Source organism: Ruditapes philippinarum, unplaced genomic scaffold (assembly GCF_026571515.1).
Source record: "Ruditapes philippinarum isolate M1 unplaced genomic scaffold, ASM2657151v2 ctg12836_1_1_1_1, whole genome shotgun sequence".
NCBI classification, from domain to species: Eukaryota; Metazoa; Mollusca; class Bivalvia; order Venerida; family Veneridae; genus Ruditapes; species Ruditapes philippinarum.
In genome coordinates, this window is record NW_026855008.1 from 6989 (window position 1) to 26842 (window position 19854).

Consider the following 19854-nt stretch of genomic DNA (forward strand, 5'->3'; position numbering starts at 1 on the left):
AAATTTATTGGCAAATGAAAATGAATCTAGTATGCAAGTTTTACAAATATTAGCATCATCAGGTGTTGCTTTTACTAGCAGTCACAGAAAATTTAAATACCTTGATATCATAGGAACCGAGTATACATAACCGCCAAATTCCTCTTATTTAAAGAAAGTTATCATGCTGGTATTATTTATTATTTTTCTTAGAAATATCAAGAAATGTTGAAAGTCTACCAAACTGCAGATAGACACATTAATGGGACTCCACTGAGGTTTAAAAGCCAACATAACATAAATAACTTAGTGGTCTTAACCTACATCAAATTGGTACATTTGGAAAAAAATATTTTCAGTCCCATCATGTCAAAAACCTCAGTGGGGTCCCTTTAATAGGTGAAAAAGAAATTTTTTTAAAGATGGGTGGAGGTGGCTTATACTTTTTTACAGATAAAAATTAACTTATTGTCAGTGGACACAAGAAAAAAAAGGAAAACATTGCATCAGGGAAATATTTATACCATTATCAAATATTATATGACAATTAACAATTCACATACGAATTTTATAGAAAAAAAAATATAAAAAAGAACATTAAAGCAACATACCAATGCTACCAAATTACAGGGAAAAAAGGGGTGACAAAGTCACTAGTACTTCTAAAAGGAAACCAAATGTCTTTTCAGACACTCAATGTTGACCTTAAGACAGACCTCAGATCGACTGGTTGTATGAAATAGGATAGATTGAAATTGCAACCATAACGGACCCCTATTTTCCAGTATTCCGGTGTCCAATTGCCATATTGGAAAACAAAATACTGGAAAAATAGGGGTCCCTAAAAAATAAATGCATCGCCTTTTTACTTTGAGGAGCATAATAATCAACCACATAATTTCATCCATTTACATGTATACAATATTATTCAAATATTTATTTACAGTGTTCTGATTTACTGAAAAGATGGAGGAGGATTTCAAAGATATCATTGGTAAAATATTTTCCTGTAATCAGAGCCTGCTAATGACATTTTAAATTACTACTTTTTAAGTAAGCTCCAGAATGTAAATTGAACAGCTCGATTATAATATATGTATTCCCAAAAGAATTGGGATCCTGGTTATGGTTATGATTGGACATTTTTTCATGTTTTTGTGCAATTCATTAATCCATTCTTTTGTCAAGTTCTCTCACCAAGAGGTTACTAGGTTTTTAGAATTTTTATTTCTTCTGGGACATTCTCATTGTATGTGAATTTGATGAGACTGACAATGGTAAACTATTTAATTAACATTTAAAAAAAAAAATAAAAAAAAAATAAATGAAAGAAGTAAATATTAATGAAATTTAAGTTATACAAGATAGTTTTCATTTTTTCGTGCAATTTCTTTGTAAAGTTTGCACACTCAACAAGAGGTTACTAGGTGTTGGTTTAATGGATTTAGTCGGAAGAGTGATTTACCTAATTTTGAAAATTATGCCATTGTTTTACAGATTATTATATGGAACAAGAAGAGTTCAATGATGAATTTGACGAGACTGAAAAAGGTAAACTATTTGATTAACATTTAAAAAAATAATAAATAAAAGACTTTCTTATTTTATGGTGTAATAACCTCACCATCCCATTCTTACCAATTATTTACAATTATATCTGAAATTAAGGTAAATTCTTTGAGAATTTGATGAGACTGAAAAAGGTTAACTGCTTGATTAACATTTAAAAGAAAATAAAAAATAAATAAATGAAACAAGAGCACCGCTAGGCGGAGCTTATTATATGCCTGAAAGAACTTTTTCTTTTTGTAAGGATGAAGCATTTGTAAGACATGGGAATTAAATACAGTATTTCCTCCTTCAAAAAGCAATCCTCCTTTATATTGGGCCAAATGGAACTTAAGTTATGCTCCGGAAACCATTTTCTGTTTAAGGGTAATAGTGACCTTGACTTTTGACGGTGTGACCCAAAAATCAATAGGTGTCTTCTACCCAATATTGACAAACATCCTATGAAGTTTAAAAATTGTGGGCCAAATGGAACTTAAGTTATGATCCGGAAACCATTTTCAGTTTCAATATAATAGTGACCTTGACCTTTGACCCCAAAATCAATAGGGGTCTTCTACCCAATATGGACAATCCTCCTATGAAGTTTGAATACTGTGGGCCAAATGGAACTCAAGTTATGCTCCGGAAACCAAATTGCTAACGGACGCCAAGGGGTATAACATAATATGCCCAAAATTCTTTCGGGCATATAAAAAGTAAATATTACTGAAATTTAAGTGATACAAGACAGTTTTCATTAATCAAGGCTCACCAAGAATTTACTAGGTGTTGGTTTAATGTATAGTTGGAAGAGTGATTTAACCTAATTTTGAAAATTATGCCATTGTTTTACAGATTATTATATGGAACAAGAAGAGTTCAATGATGAATTTGACGAGACTGAAAAAGGTAAACTATTTGATTAACATTTAAAAAATAAAAATAAAAGAAAGACATTCTTATTTTATAATGTAATAACCACATCATCCCATTCTTGCCAATTTTTTACATTTTTATCTGAAACTAAGTTAAAATCTTTGTTAATTTGAGGAGACTGAAAAAGGTAAACTATCAGATTGAGATGACTTTGGTAGCAGGGACCCGTATTATCTGCACAATAAGCCTCAAAATGGTGAAAATTCATGTAAAGTTACACAGAATCCCTCCCCCCCCCATGGGGAACAAGCATTTTTATTACCTTTAAGATTCACATTAACGTTTCCTTGACCTTTTAAAAATAAAAATAAACAAATCCTAGAATGTGGGAACTCTCTTATTAAAATTACAATGGTTGTTGACATTTCAGAAGACTTTACTGATGTAGAGACCGATAGAAGCAGTGGAGATGATAATGAAAGCAACGGAGGTATAATTGCACAATTGAAAAATAAACCCTACTGTTTTTTTAAGAAATAATATATTTCATTGCGCAATAACGCCCTCATGATGTAATCCCCGCTTCGGAATGACAGTGATGTTATCAAGCAATAAAATCTCCAATTTGGATATATTATTTCGATTCTAACACGGTGTCAACAAATAAATGCTGCCATATCTGATATTTAGCTATTTTGCGTCAGATTATTTTCCGTACTTATCGTCGGCGCGTCACATTTTTAGTAGTTACGTCACATGTATAATGATTACGTCAAATGTCTAAATATAGAAAGTCGTACAGTGATTTTTTAGCATATTAACGCACTTTAGGCTCTTCTAAATTCAATATCGAAAAATGCGGGTCATGTTAGAATTGTTGTCAGAAGTATTAGGTAAACTAATAACACATGTTTAGTTTCAAATCTAAATTTATAAAGGGTGGTTCTGGACAAAATATGTTATAAAGCTAAACCCTTTTCATATGCTTAATTGCACAAATGTAAAAAATCAGCAGAAAAAGTCTTTTATCTCTATACTCCGAGATCACAATTTCAAAAGCGTCTGTAAATACTGTTCCAACACTGTAGTGGGATGAATCCAAACAATATAGATTGTTCATTATTTTCAGATTCCAGCGAAAGCGACAGCAATGAGTCCAGTCTGAAAAGAAAAGGTAATATCAATACATAGTCTTGGCCTAAAATAATATATCGTTTGCTTCTTCTACAAATACCCGATTTGATTTTCTTTAGACAAGGCGTTAGCCTATAAAAGTGCAATTTGAGAAGGCTCCACACCTCAGCAGACACTAGAGATACAAGGGGCTCGTGAACCAGTTCTTATTGAATAGATCCCTTGGTTCTTTTACATGCCCAGTGTATATCACTGATACATGCGATTATTACCTGGGCTTAGTACCATTATACCTCTGGGTAGGTAGAAAACATTGTTTATGAAAAATCACAAGGGCGTTCAACGGGATCGAACCAGGACTTGAGAGTCAAAGTCAGTGGTGTAACCAACTGAGCTATCGCTCCACCGTACCAACAAACGGCAGAGCTATGCCCAAAGGACACGGATGCCCCCACTTACAACATATATATAGTATATAGTGAAAAAATCAACAAAGGGCCATAATTCTGTTAAATTTGGTCGCAGCAAAAATTCCTTCCTTAACTACCATCTACACATTAAGGTTGTTCATCCCTGAAAATTTAACCAAAATCTAACATCCGGTTAAAGGGGAGTTGCGTTCACAAAATTTCTATATGGTATATAGTGAAAAAATCAACAAAGGGCCATAATTCTGTTAAATTTGGTCGCAGCAAAAATTCCTTCCTTTACTACCATCTCAATATTAAGGTTGTTCATCCCTGAAAGTTTAAGCAAAATCTACCATCCGGTGTAAGAGTAGTTGTGTTCACAAAATTTCTACATAGTAGATAGTGAAAAAATCAAGAAAGGGCCATAATTCTGTTAAATTTAGTCGCAGCGAAAATTCCTTCCTTTACTACCAAAAATCTGCCATCCGGTTTAAGACGAGTTGCGTTCACAAGATTTCAGGACGTACGGCGTGACAGACGGACAAGTGCAACGCTATATGCTCCCACTCTGTGGGGGCATAAAAAGTTATCCGGCTACAATATTTTTCAATACTAAACCAGGAAACAGTGTCAATAAGAACCACATCTGTCTGTCTTATGGTTTTTAATTGTAAACTAGAACTATCACTAAATGTGATTAATACCCCCGCAAGACTGCTCCGGAAATGAGCATGTTACTAGTAACAGAATACCTTGTAAAACAATTGAAATACAGTTATGGTTGTGGGCAATTAAAGATAGTTGTTGTTCTTGTATGTTGTATTTCCTTTCAATGTGGTTGGCCATTGATGAAGTTTTATTGAATTACTCTGCAGTAAGTCCAGAAAGACAAGGAAATGGAACAAAGGGCAATAACTCTATAAATACTGAAGATGGAGTTATGGTTATTGTGCACTGGAATGGAAAAGTAACAAAGGGCAATAACTCTATAATTACTTTAGATAGAGTTATGGTTCTTGTGCACTGCACTTCACCTTATTGTGCTTGACGATTAATTGTATGAAGTTGTTTTGAATTCCAATCCGTAATTTTCAAGTTATGCTCTGGACAAGGAAAAGTAACAAAGGGCAAGATGGAGTTATGGTTCTTGTGCACTGCACTTCCTCTCAATGTGCTTGACCATTGTATGAAGTTATATTGACATCCAACCATTAGTTTTCAAGTAATGCTCCGGACAAGGACAATGCAACGGACCGCATTGACAGACCCACTTCATTTTTGGGGGTATAATAAACAAGGCGTGGATTCACGAATTAAACTGAAAATGTGATTTTAATCTTTATACAGATCCCAGATATCATTTAAAATTTCTTGTCTAAAAATTCTTTAAATTATTAATTTACAAATTTCAGAAAAGAGGGGACGTCCAATTGGATGGCGCAAAATAACATCAGAAAGTTGTGAATCAAGACCAACAAAAAGAGGTATATTACATTTTGACACCTGAAATTCACTTTAAGATTTTTTTTATTTTACACGTTACCCATCCTATTGCAATTTTCCCCTTCAAAAGGGCACCGACCCCCTTCCCCCAAAAGTGAAAAAAGCACTGACTGCACAGGCTGAGCAACATTCCAGCAAGGTTTCTTGACTCTAGGTAAAATATTATTTGAGTTCTGTGCAACACAATTTGAAAATTTTTACTAATTCAAGGGCAATAAATCAAAAAATATCCACAAGAAAATACCCAGGTGCACAACTACACATGCTGAGCAACATTCATGTAAGGTTTCATGACTATAGGTCAAATACTTTTTGAGCTACGTGCGACACAAAAAAGGGAACGAACGGACAGACAAGGGTAAATCTAAATGATCCCCCCCTATAATGGGGGCACAAAAATTATCAAAATTTTCAAATGTATATCAATTATTGATGGGCAGAAAATTTGAAAGATACATGACAGCCAGTTTTACTCTATGGCAGTCTGGAGGACAATTAAATCCCCTTCAGCAGTGAACATGAATGTGTACTTAAGACTTGATTTTTTTATAACAAGAATGACCTTTGAAAATATTTTTCTTTTATCTTTTTAGATTTACTAAAAAATTGTTTATTTCATTAGTTTTAACTATAAATGCTCTTGTGCTATTTGAAAAGATTGAAGTATATGATCAATGCTAGATCTGCAAATGAAACAATAAATTTGTTAAAAAAAAAAAAAAAATGAAACATGGAATTTAAAAATCTATGTTAAGTTTTTGACCTTTTACACGTTGACCATCCTATTGCAATTTTCCCTTCAAAAGGGCACCGACTCCCCTTCCCCCAAAAGTGAAAAAAGCACTGACTGCACAGGCTGAGCAACATTCCAGCAAGGTTTCTTGACTCTAGGTAAAATATTATTTGAGTTCTGTGCAACACAATTTGAAAATTTTTACTAATTCAAGGGCAATAAATCAAAAAATATCCACAATAAAATACCCAGGTGCACAACTACACATGCTGAGCAACATTCATGTAAGGTTTCATGACTATAGGTCAAATACTTTTTGAGCTACGTGCGACACAAAAAAGGGAACGAACGGACAGACAAGGGTAAATCTAAATGATCCCCCCCTATAATGGGGGCACAAAAATTATCAAATTTTTTTTGACATATCATCTAATCATTGTGACTATTTGTGCCAAGCATTTTCAAAATCCTTTAATCTATGAAGTAATGGACCGGACACAAAATATATCCTGTAACAGACTATGCAAGTATTTGACCTCCAAGTGTGACCTTGACCTTGGAGGTAGGGGTGCAGGTGTTGTACTTGACATTGTCTTATTGTGACTATTTGTGCAAAGTTATTTCAAAATCCCTTGAACTATGAAGGAGTTCTAGATCCGCCACAAAATACAGCCTATAAGACTATCTTTATTTTTGACATACAAGTTTGACCTTAACCTTGGAGGTAGGGATGCAGGTGTTGCGCGTGACACATCCTCTTATTATAGTGACTATTGGTGCCAAGTATTTTAAAAATCCTTTGATCTATGAAAAAAATTTGGACCGGACACAAAATATATCCTGTAACAGACTATGCAAATATTTGACCTCCAAGTGTGACCTTGGGTAGGTTACCGGTTTTTGCGCATGACACATCGTCTGTTTGTTGTGAACAATTATGGCAAGTATTTACAAAATTCCTTCATAGATAAGTTATAAACCCGACACGACATATACACTCAAATAGACAATGTTGACCTTGAATTAGCAAGTGTGACCTTGACCCTGGAGGTAGGGGTCTGGTTGTTGCGCATGACACATCGTCTATTTATAACAAACATTTGTGCCAAGTTATTTCAAATTCCTTTCAGAAATGACAAAGTTATGGACCGGACATGAAAAAGGCGGGGGACAATTGGTATAAACGTGAAGGATAAATTTAAAGAATTACTGGTAGCGCAAGCAAGGAGCCTGGTAGCACTGATTACTAACTAAAATTAAGGACAAAGCCATTCCTTTCGGTTTAAATTATGATTTATTTTTGTAATGGGCCTTAACAATAACTCTGGCTGACATTTAGACCAAATGCATGAATCAATAAATACTGTAATGATTTCTGCAAAAATAAATTGCATAAATGTGAAAAACTATAAAAGATCGAGGTCAGATTGAATATCTATAACTAAAAGTCAAATGTATGCTATACCAGTGATTTTTCCCTCTACTTTGGGAATGGTGCCGGTACCAGACCAATTGGGAAAAAATGCGTACTGAAATTGGGAATTTATTAACAAAATCGTTACCGATACCAGATACTGAACGTCCGGTAACAAGTTTAAAATAATTTACTTTAAGATACCTTTTCAAGATGAAATTTGGTAAATATAAATGAAACTTTTATTAGAAATTATGAAAGATTTGGATGAGCCAAATTTGTATGTCTACTCTACTGTAAAGACAGAGGCAAAGTGATTTTTTGGTATATGAACGCTCAGGTATTAGCTTTTGGTATGCAAATTAGGTGTTTCAAGGTTACAATTGAAAACAAATATGTCATAATATGTACTTCCTTATTAAAACAAATATACAATTCAAATCAATAAATAATACATAACAGTTAATCTATTAATCAACTTTGCCTCAGAAAACATACATGAATCTGACCTCGTGTTGAGATTATAAATAGAACTAAATCAGAAGTATAAAAAAATAGCGGCCATGTACTATAAAATTGATTTTTTTTTGTTTTAGAAGTGAAGATGAATAAAATTATTAGTATACTTAATTAAAACAGGTATTTTTCTAACAATTTGTTAAGTATTAAAGGCATGACAATAAGTATTTATGTAAATATGACCTCTAGTGTTAAGAATTCTTAATTATACATGTAAAAATGTGAAATGAACTAAATAAATGTAAGTAAAAATGTAACAATAATTATGGTAATTATACATGGTGCTAGCAGAGCAACAGATAAGGTGTGTATTTGCATATTTATGCAATTAATTTTATAACATACGCAATTGATTTCTTAAGAATGCATTGCTTTCTTAAGAATGCGTATCAAAACCCATTTAAAAAATAAAATACGCTACATTTTCCCCTTCAGAAAGCCACAGGTTGTTTTGAAAATTGGAAAAAAATCACCGGCCCTGAATCGCTCACAGAAACAACCATTTTTAAATAACTAGCTTATTTATTGATTAATGTCCATTGTAGATTTTTAATTAATCAAATTTTTATTGACTGACTATGCCTTGTACTTTGCAAAATGTCAAATTGGGCGAGGTCACTTTCTTAAAAGACCAAAAAATTTCTTTTTCAGCAAAGAAACAAATGTCACCAAATGAGATTCCAACGTTTTTCTGCTGTCTGAAAATGTGTGCTGTTGCACTTAGTGTAACTACTGTAGAAATGGCAAGACAAACTTTTCAGGCAATGAAGAAAATGGATAGATCTGAATACATTCTGAACTGGATTAGAGACCATTCAAGGTAACAATTTTATTGATGATAAGCCTATTTCTTACATATTATTTAGAGACTTGACAAGTATGATGTTAAACTTTCAATTACCTCTAACATTTTCATTTTGAAAAGTAAATACATAAAGAATAATATTCAAAATTAAGCAAATAATTAAAATGTGTTTCATGTATAATCTGCAATAATTAAGGTATGAAGATAGCAGAACTGCTGCAGAAGTTCACAACTTTCTTGAGTGGTTAAAACTTAACAATATAAAAAAAACCAGTCCCACCCAGTTCGAGTTCACCAGAAATGAAGATGAGAAAGCTGCTGAGGCATAAAATAATTAATGAAGGGAAAATCTACTCATTTACAATTAATTTAAGTTTTTAAATAAAGATAATGACATATTTTGAAACGAATTATAGCTTTATATGCTTTGTGAATAAAAAAAATAGCAGTGTCTCTATTTCCAGGGGTTATTCAATTGAAATAAAATAGTTCACATTGCTTAGAATACATTCATTTTTTTTAAGACTTAAGCTATTTGAACTGGCATTTTTCATCAGTATAATACACATATACAATTATTAAAATTAAAACATATCGAGATATAACAATTTATATTATTATTATTATTATTATTTACCAAACTTATATAGCGCCCTTTTCATATACATGTTCAAAGGCGCTTTACAATGATATAAACTAATAACTAATTACAACAGTACAATTTAAAAACTAAAACAGCATTCACATAATAAATCTACGACATAATAAGAACAAGAATATGAGACAATCAATTAAAATGTGGTATTTACCGTTTTACAATGATATAAAAACTAGTAACTAATTACAGCAATACAATTTAAAATACTAAAACAGCATTCACATAATAAATCTACGACATACTAAGAACAAGAATATGAAACAATCAATTAAAATGTGGTATTAACTTAGTCGTTTAGAATTAAAATAATTGAATATCGACAACATCGATAAAATATTCTAGCGAAATTTCTAAAACACCAAATTAGAAATAATGTATTTTATAATCAACACCTTAATTATTTGTAACTGTCTTAAAAAATATTAGCAGAATTAAAACAAATTGTAAAATTATGGTTGATATCACACAGTAGTCACACAGTTTTCTAAAATCACTGTCTCAGATTATTCACGATAAAACATAGGCTTGTTTGAAATAGTGTGTTTTAAGTGCACGTTTAAAAGAACACAATGAGCTCGAGTCTCTCACACCAGACGGCAGATCGTTCCACAGTTTCGGAGCTGCATATTCAAATCGTCGGTCGCCAAAGGTTACAGTTTTACTCGTTGGTACCACTAAAGTAAGTGCTTTGTTCTGAGATCGTAGATTCCTTCGTGGTTTGTAAACACATAACATTTCTTCCATATATTCCGGCGATTTTCCATTTAAAGCTTTGTAGGTATGTGTTAAAATTTTTAACTGGATTCTGTATTGCACCGGAAGCCAATGTAATTCTTTAAGTACAGGTGTAATATGATCGTACCGTGAAGTTCTGGAGATGATGCGGGCAGCTGTATTTTGAACAATCTGCAGTTTGTTTATTAATGTTTGAGGTACTCCATACAATAATGCATTGCAGTAATCTAGGCGCGAAATGACCAATGAAGTGACAAGTTGTTTAGATGCATCAATTGTCAGATATTTTCGAAGTCTTCCTATTTGTCTAAGCTGATCATAACATGATCTGCATACCGAATTGATGTGATCTTCCATGTTCATGTTTGAATCAAAGATGGCACCTAAATTTCTAACATTGACCGATTTGTTTATTTTAGAGTCACCCACGGTTATCGATAGATCTTCAATGTGTTTGGAGTTATACGGAGATGAGAACATGATGACTTCTGTTTTATCAGTATTTAGTTTAAGAATGTTTTCATTCATCCATGATATTATGTCTCGGAGACACGCTTGTATGCGTTGTAATGTTTCTTCCTTAGAAATGTCATCTAATGGTTTGAAAGATAGATACAGCTGTGAGTCATCGGCGTAGAGATGGTATTGCAGTCCGTGATCTTTGCAAATGGCACCAAGTGGTTTAGTGTACATAGTATAGAATTTTGGCCCTAAAACGGACCCCTGTGGAACACTAAAATTAAGTGTGACCGGCTTTGACAGCACACCGTTAATGTATACTGTCTGTTTTCTATCTTGAAGGTATGATGTTATCCACTCCAGTGGTTTTTCAGCAATTCCGAAAAACATTTTCAAGTCTCTGTACTAAGGTTTTGTGATCTATTGTGTCGAAAGCTGCTGATAGATCTAGCATAACTAAGATTGTCACATTTCCATGGTCAAGGGATTTTAGTACATCATTTTGGACTTTGATAAGTGCAGTCTCTGTCGAATGGAACTTGCGATAGGCTGACTGATACTTTTCTTGAAGTTGATTTGTTGTCACATGTTCATCAATGCGAGAGCTTACTACTCTTTCAAGTGTTTTCGATACAAACGATAAATATATATATATATCATATATAGGCTGCATGCCAATTGAATGTCAGAAACAACAATGACAATAGTTATTAAAACTCATTTCTGTTTTTAGTCAAGAATTAAATAATTTCACATTTACCTAAAAAAAGACGATTGAAATAGATTTTACAGTAATCAACATCAGATACTATAGCTTGCATAATAACAATCATCAATTGGCCTTTCAGTGGGCAAATTTTCCAAAAACCATTTTTATGCCCAAATTTTATAACAATTGCACAGGAAATTTTTGATTTTTTAAAATGGGTTAAAACATTATAAAAATTTTTTTTTCCCCATTTCTTCAAGGTTTTCCATTAAAAATTAAGCTTTGGGGAACATAAGTTAATTTAAATACATTCAAATTAGTTTGGGCCCAAAATGGCATTTCCCGGGGTGCTTTTCATTTTCCATGCTATAAAAAACTTTAAAATTAAAAACCCCTGGGATTTAGCAAATTCATTTTATTACTTGTTTTAATGGAAAATTTTTCCCTTTAAAAATTGGCCCGGGGATTGAGAACATGAAATTATCAACAACTTTCAATATTGGCAGCCAAAATGTATGCCTAAATGCTTTCCTAAGTGTGCTGGCATTTCCCCGCAGTACATACTATGAAATAAAGAAAATGTAAGTAAATTTTCTTTTCATTCTCATTAACTTGTTGTTCTCATAAAATTGATATTCAAAGACATGAAGACACACTACTACAATTGCAAAACCAGAGTATTTACAATCAGTAAATTTCTATAAATATGTATTAATTATCGCGTTTCATATAAAGGTATGAACCGAACCCGTGGTGAATTTTTTTATCTTCGGATAAAAGTTTATTTTAAAAAGCACAAACTTCAATACGCGGGATAGGAGGTTTAACTTTGAAGAATATGAAATAATTCACAGTACTTGACTAAGACATAAAAAAATTGTATGAAGGTCTTCTGACAATTTTTTAGCTGGTAAACCATACACTAGTCCGGGGCGACTTAAAGGAATCAAAGGTGCATCTGCCAATTTCTTTATTATGTGGATGAACAACTTTTCTGTAAAACATGCTGAGAAAATACCAAACAGTGCAAAGTGAGTTTATACATATAATTTCCTTATCTAAAAAATCTAATTTTTTTTATATTGTACTTTAATTTTAAAAATTGAAGCTAAAGTATGTAATATTTGTATCTCTTGTCCCAGATGTGGATGTGACCAATTAAGAAGAGAAACTTTTTTTTATGATCTAGGTAAAATTCCTAATAAACCCCCCCCCCCCCCCGCACAGGCCTTTTGATGAGGAAAACAATCTAATCATCAGTGCTGAACTCAGAATTAAAGCCATAATTTTATTCAAATCATTCATAATCCATTTAATTTTATAGTAAACACAAATATGTTTAATATGAACTTTGAAATCTTAACACTTTTTAAAGTTATTTCCAACACTTGCTAACACTAAATGTATTTACAGTGATTTTTTGATTTAGGCAAAACTGTGTTGTAATAATAGCCCCCCTTTTTGAAAATGTTTCGCCCCCGGGGGCGTTAAATAGGAATTTTACGGTATATTGCTTTTGCCACCTAAGAGAAACTTTTTTATTATCTAGGTTAAAGTTAAGTGGAATGAAATGATTATTCTACCTGGTTTTCTTAAATGTTTTAATCAAATAAACCTTAACTGTTGATAACAAAATTTGAAAATCTTTAACCATTTCCAGGTTAATGAAACTTTAAATGTAGTGATAAATAAAGCAATATGTATTTAGATTTCACCTGCCTTGCTGTTTAACCAAATATTCTGTTTGGGAATTGATGTGCACAGATGCACAAAAGGAAACCATTGAACCACCAAGTTATAGTCATTCAATGAAAATTTGGAGAAGTCAACTCAACCACATTAAAATCCCTAAGGTAAGTATATGCTTTGGTAAATGTTTAAAGACAAAAACAATTCCCCTAAGCATGACAAATTTACAATATGGTTACAATCAAGATAACCCCTAGACACATAGATAATCAAGTCAATTGAAAAATATTATAGTCACACTCTTTCTAACAAAATTTTTTGAAAATCCCCCACCCCATGTTTTTTTCAATGTAAGTAAAATCAATAACACCCAATTTTGAAACCAGGGCTTTTATTTCAACAAACTTGGTAGACAATAATAAGAAAATTTTTCATGATAACTATCAAAACTCTAGCTGTTCGAGTCTTAATGAACATTTTTCAAGTTGCCATTACATACAAATAAAGAAAATTGAAAAATGCCCAGGACAGGGCCAATTTTGATCTCAGGGCTTTTTATTTGAACAAACTGTTGTCTAATATCTTATATCTGAGCTCACTAGCTCTCAAGGTTTTTAACAGATTTCCTCAGAGTCCTAAATGGCATTAAGTCTTTGAACAAATTTGAATAAAAAGTGAATTTGGCTTAGTTGTTTGTGAAAAGATGTTTAAAGTAAAAGATTAGCAGAGACACCTGACAAATCACAATGTTTGACAGTTGAGCTAAAAATAAACACTAGATTATTTATCCAAATATATCAGTTACACTGTGCTGCTTTTGCGACTCCGTCATAATTGGCATAAACTCATTCAATATCCCCTATATATGTAATGTCACCTGAATAATTTGAATTGTTATATATTGCTTCTTTTATCACAGTTAGGACATTACTTTTACAGAGAACCAGGTTCAGCAAGTGCGACACATGCATTCAGCTTAAGGAAAGGATCGCGGCAACAAATGAAAAATCAGTTAGAGAGCAATTACAATGGCAGCGATCAATCCATTTAGAACAGCAAAAGTAATAACTTTACAATAATTGATCTCATCATACCCCACTACCTTGAATTATGATAATAAAATTGATTTAGCTTGATCAGTCATATAAAAAACACCATAAATAGATATTGTAACAAGAGTCACAAGTTTTGTGAAAGAAATCAAATTAATCATTAAGAATATTTTAAAAAATGAAAATTGAACGTATTTGTTAAACAAAAAGGCACCAAGCTCCGATTCATGCACTTTGTGTTGATTAGGAAGTGAAACAATTATGAAGCCATTGGTATTATATTGGTATAACTGAATAATGACATGTCGCTTCCAAACAGCTAATTGAATACAACACACCTACACATGCTGTTCAAAATTCCGATAAAGTTTCATAAGTCAAATACTTTTTTGAGCTACGTGTACAACTAGTTAGAAATTTGCAAATTTTTAAAAAACCAAGGGCCAAAACTCTACAAATATGCAATGAATTCATAGACATACAACCAGGTGAACAACTGCATATGCTGATCAACACTGCAGTACAATTTCGAAGAACAAGGGCCATAACTATGACAACATACGTACAGATGGTGAAAATAATATGTACTCTATGGCATAAAAATACAATAAGAAATACAATAAGTTCTTTCCAAATTCCAAAATTGTTTAGGTTTTTTTCTTCTTTCAACAAGCAATCACTTTTGTCTTTTTTCTATTTGCAGTAAGGAGCGTCAGAAATATTACAAGCACATATCAAAGGCAAAAAATAATCCTAACAATTACCTTAGTATAATTATGGATGCCATGGACCAAGATAAAACAGCTATTCCACGTTTGTGTGAAACACCGAAATCATTGGGGAATATTTGGAGGCTGAAAGTGAACTTAATGGGAGCAATTGTCCATGGCATTGGAGTATACGGCTTCTTTGATGCCTTTCAATGGGCACATGGAGCTTCCTACACTTTATCAGTGCTAGTGCATATTCTTTCCATGTTAGATTTCCTGCCTGATGTCCTTTATCTTCAGCTCGACAACTGTCCTGGACAAAATAAGAACAGGTTTAGCATTAAATTTGAGATCATTTCAATAAATAGTAAAAAAATATTACATTTTATCATTAAAATTAATTATACATATTATTCACAATTTTCATTGTTTCCCTGGAGAAAAGAAATTCTCAACAATATACATTTTGCTTATAAATTCAATAATAGAATATCATTAATTAAATAAGCTATTCATTGCCTATTAAGAATTAATAAAAATTAATTCAAAACATTCAATCAATATCCTCTATTTAATAAATCATAATACACTTACTGCAAATGAACTGTTCAATAAATTTTACAATTCAGATATGTACTAGGCTTTGTTGCCAAGTTGGTGGAAGCAAACATTTTCAAGAAAGTGAAAGTTTCTTTTTTAATGGTTGGACACACACATGAGGATATAGACCAACTTTTCAGCAGGTAATATGGATTTTATATACTACTAAATCAAAAAAAAAAAAAAAAAAAAAACGTTTTAAATGTTTTTTTTTTTTTTTAAATCTTAATACCTAAATATGCTTTCAGATGCAATTTCTGTGCAAATCGCGCAGCCTAGATGCAACACTGCGTACATAAATTGTGTAGTTAATACTAGTGTCTTAGTCTTTCCTATCTATTTATTTATGAAGAAGACATGGATCTAGACATGTAACTGTCACATTGTGAAAAGAACTGCCTCAAATCTTTATTACTGGAAAAATTTTATTGTACAATTGACCAACCTGTTGCAACATATTCCCACAATGATGGCAGTAGTAAATGTCATGTTCATTGAACGCCGCCCTTCCTTGTCGATCTTGCTCATCTTACATACTATAAGTAGTAACCCGAAATTCATAACTTCAAACAAAACCTGCAATATAGCATTTCAAATATATTATATACATAAAATGGTGCATTGAATTAAACAAGGAATTTTAGTGTATGCTCAAGTGGAAATCCAATTTAATTAGATGTGGCCAGATCAATTTATTTATTGATATAATTATCCCAAAGTTTGGGTAATCTATCAGTAATGTCTAGTCACTAATACACTAATGTACATATTTTACAACATAGGTGAGCAAACCATCAGCGACAATGAATTTCAGTTCAAACAAATAAAACCTTATAGATAAAAATATATATATTCTATATTACTATAATATTAGTCACAAAAATAATTTGAAAATCAATGTTTTAATTCACAAGTGACAACAATTTATACAAAATAAATACTTGTCCAATTGATAGTTTAAAAAACATTAATACAAAATTCAAGATATGCAGACCATTAGACAAATGCACTCGACGTCCACTAGAATTTGCCATCAAAAAATTCTCCAGATCCAAATATATATTTATTACATACTTTAAAATAATTGAAATATTTGCATAATTATATTGATGAAATAAAATGTTTGTTTTCATTTTCTATATTTTCAACGTTAAAAAATATTTTTCAATTACAGTGAAATGTACTTTCTGTATAAGTAGATCTATAATGTAAGAAAAGTTTTTCAATTGTTTAAAGTTATTTAGCAGAACTAGAAGTAGACATTTAATAATGAAATGAATTTTTTTTTTAACATTTGACCTTTAAGTGTGACCTAGATACCGGAGAAAGCAACCCTATTATTGCGCTCTGCACATCATGTGATTATTTAGAGATTAATAGACGGCAGACAAGGGCCGGAAGGTGATAACCGGCTCGCAAAATGAATAATGGCCCCGGCTTTAGAAGGGAAATATGTGCTTAGGACTACATTTAGCCGTTGTTATTCAAGTTGCAAGTACATACGCTACTGTAAGAAATTAGTTATGAATGAAATGACTTTAATTTCCATAAATATATATCATACCGAGATAAACCATTTTAAATATGAAATAATATGGCAGAATATGCAAGAAAAAATATCTGACATATGTTTACGGTTATGATCGGAATATCCAACCTGCGGTAACCCGCCATTGGGCAGTTAATCAGCAAGCCTCGTTACCGCCCAATGGGCAGCTCCACTCTCGATGGATATTCCCATTCAAACAGCAACATATGACCGATATTAATATTCTATAAAAAATCTTAAAACTGCAAACACCATTCATTTTCAAACAAAACTAAAAACCTGAAATTGACCGTAAGACTATCAGCAAAAAAGTTAAAAATAATACTCTAGTTTATAAAATTCAGGGGCAGAAAAGTCGGTCTGTCATTGATGGACACTTTTGTATCAATATATGGAGAGACAAATATCGACGATATATAGACTTTTAACAGATACAATAAAAAACATTTAAATGTGTGCTATAAATTGTGATCATGGTGTTATGCATGCGGCTATTAAGACTAGAAATACTACAAACAGAAAGTTTCTTTTTTCTGTTATTTTTGTTAGTCACATATGAAAACAGAGTTTAAAGTTCAAGTTAGCATGGATAACTGTAAAAAAAAGTGAAAAGTACATATTTACAAAAAGAAATAAATTAATGTTATCTTGTATCGACATTTGCAAATGTGTATCAAAATTGAATAGGATGATGAATATCGATGATACATAGATATCGCGATATTCAATGTCTTCACTCCTAGTCGGTGTCCGTGATTACATGAAGGGCAAGTAAATTTGAAGGTTAAGTCCTATATTATGATACAAGATTCATTGTCTGTATACAACATTGCAGCCTAGACTTAACTTATGATTATACATTCATAACAGGTTTTCGGTCAGAGCTTCCAGAGAAGACATATTTATCCTGGATGATTTGATAACAACCTTTGAAAAATGCTACAAGCAGCTTCCAGTGACGGGTATTCTATGAATTTCTCAATGCACATTACCTGCAAATTTTATGAGGCAGCTAAATCTCGTCTTAAATTGCCAATTTTGTCATCACAGCTTGCATGAACTGGAGTTTCCAGATAAACTGCAATATATACACAACTAGTTAGAACTATTTATATTTGCTGGTTAAGAATACACTTTTACACTTTCAATTATCTATTACAAATTTTATTACTTGTTATAAAGTATATTTCCTTTAAAAATAAGCAAATATTCCGAATGGGATTGATGTAAAATATGCTAAATTTCAGGAATGAAGATAGCCGAGGTTTATGATTTTCAGGAGTGGTTACAACTGAACAACATTAAAAATCACTCCCACCCACATGTGTTTAAGTTTACCAAAAACGAAGATGGAAAGGCAACAATGAAATATAAAAAGTGGTCCACAGACAAGGTAATGGTGTTACATCATTTTCAAGCGAAACCAGGAAACAGTGAATGCAACACTTGCTTTGTTGATATTGATAATTTCTTTTCATAGTTAAAACAAATAGTGAAAACCAGTAGATTGACAAGTAATGATGAAAAGTAAATAAAAACAGAAAAAAAGAATTTTTATGAAAAGTGGCAGACTGACAATCCATGCAATTGTGCCTAAATTGCATCTCGATACAAATAAAACGTAATTTATTTTGCACAATAAATTTTAAAATGTTTTGGGCCTATGATTATTTGTCCTGGTCTATACTTCTGCCAAAGTTAAAGGCCCATATGGCCTATGATCAGACTGCCAGATTCAACAAAAGCAATTACACCAAATGTTAATTACCAAAACTTGAAAATGCCAAAATATGAAAAAAAAGGCCATTATTGCGTTAGAAATACATGTAGAAATTTAGAAAAAAAATGTATTAAAATCACATGAAAATTATTACTTTAATCTTGAATCTTGTTAACTTAAAAGAGAGACAATTTTATACTAAAACATTGAACAAAGTTGACTTTAGATAATTATTCAAGGACTATTTTACTATTTCAAAGAAATGGATAACAAGCACAGGCAGTGACAAGTACTTACTTCAAGATATGGATGATAGTCCAATTAACAAAATCAAACCAAATGTTGACAATTTAGATTTCGAGAGATTGAGACACGACACAGATCAAGTGGCAAGGTAAATCTAAACATTGAAATTTTTCACTTTTGCATGAATTAATGTAAAATGGGTTCCAGATATGGTTTTCAGTGCAATTGGACATGTATTTAAAAGTTTTGTAAAAATACAATATCACAGTCTTTAACTAAATATCTAAATGATTTCTGTGCTAAAACCGTATTCAGTTGATTCAGATATTTATGCTGTTTTTTAATTTTAGTAAGTTAATCGTGAAAATTTACAAAGCATTTTTATGATAAACTGATCACAATAACACTAATGTAATTATAAATAATTAACTGAAATTATTTAGGAAATAGATATCAATTCAGAGTGCAATGTTGTAGAATAATATGCAATAAGAGTGTTCAAATGCGTAGTAATGATTAATTACAAAGCATTTGAACGAAAAAAAAATATGCATTATTATAAAATATTGCACAAAGAATAAATATCTATTTCAATTTTAACACGTCAAGTTGGACTTTATGTTTGGTGGTTAAATTTGCTTTCTCCTCAGTTTCCAATAAAACAATGATTAAGGCATATGTGAGGATTACATTTTTCAGCTGTTCATATATATATTGTGTAATAGTCTGATAGAAGAATTAAGGCCTAAAAAAAAAAAGTGATGTGTTTCTGGTGTAAGGCGAAAAAAAGTAGGGTCGTCGGT

General features: G+C 31.8%; 2 protein-coding genes and 1 long non-coding RNA gene across 3 annotated transcripts; 2 read left to right on the plus strand and 1 right to left on the minus strand.

The window, feature by feature from the left end:
- The first annotated feature begins 303 nt into the window (after nucleotides 1-303).
- LOC132741812 (uncharacterized) lies at nucleotides 304-9529 on the plus strand. The gene is made up of 6 exons (XM_060730074.1): nucleotides 304-1530; nucleotides 2386-2439; nucleotides 2837-2896; nucleotides 3536-3580; nucleotides 5363-5434; nucleotides 8771-9529. Exons 1-6 carry the CDS (start codon nucleotides 1485-1487, stop codon nucleotides 8941-8943), a joined length of 450 nt encoding a protein of 149 aa, XP_060586057.1. The 5' UTR covers nucleotides 304-1484; the 3' UTR covers nucleotides 8944-9529.
- Nucleotides 9530-12070: 2541 nt separating this feature from the next.
- LOC132741811 (uncharacterized) lies at nucleotides 12071-19199 on the plus strand (the record flags this gene model as incomplete). The annotated part of the gene is given in 8 exon segments (XM_060730073.1): nucleotides 12071-12516; nucleotides 13194-13338; nucleotides 14114-14235; nucleotides 14930-15268; nucleotides 15566-15679; nucleotides 17956-18047; nucleotides 18333-18478; nucleotides 19066-19199. Coding segments are annotated over 8 exon segments (1148 nt in total), but the record flags the coding sequence as incomplete, so codon positions are not given.
- Nucleotides 15112-18290, minus strand: LOC132741813 (uncharacterized). The gene is made up of 3 exons (XR_009627344.1): nucleotides 18078-18290; nucleotides 15982-16112; nucleotides 15112-15249 (listed from the first exon to the last, which is right to left on the minus strand). It is a non-coding gene; the product is annotated as an uncharacterized LOC132741813 (long non-coding RNA).
- Nucleotides 19200-19854: the final 655 nt, after the last annotated feature.

What these genes read in the sequence shown, in the direction of transcription:
- LOC132741812 (XM_060730074.1), top strand. Translation starts at nt 1,485, where the DNA reads ATGGAACAAGAAGAGTTCAATGATGAATTTGACGAGACTGAAAAAG. An exon ending in ATTTGACGAGACTGAAAAAG is followed by an intron (nt 2,440 to 2,836) that starts GTAAACTATTTG and finishes TTGACATTTCAG; the next exon opens with AAGACTTTACTGATGTAGAG. An exon ending in TGATAATGAAAGCAACGGAG is followed by an intron (nt 2,897 to 3,535) that starts GTATAATTGCAC and finishes CATTATTTTCAG; the next exon opens with ATTCCAGCGAAAGCGACAGC.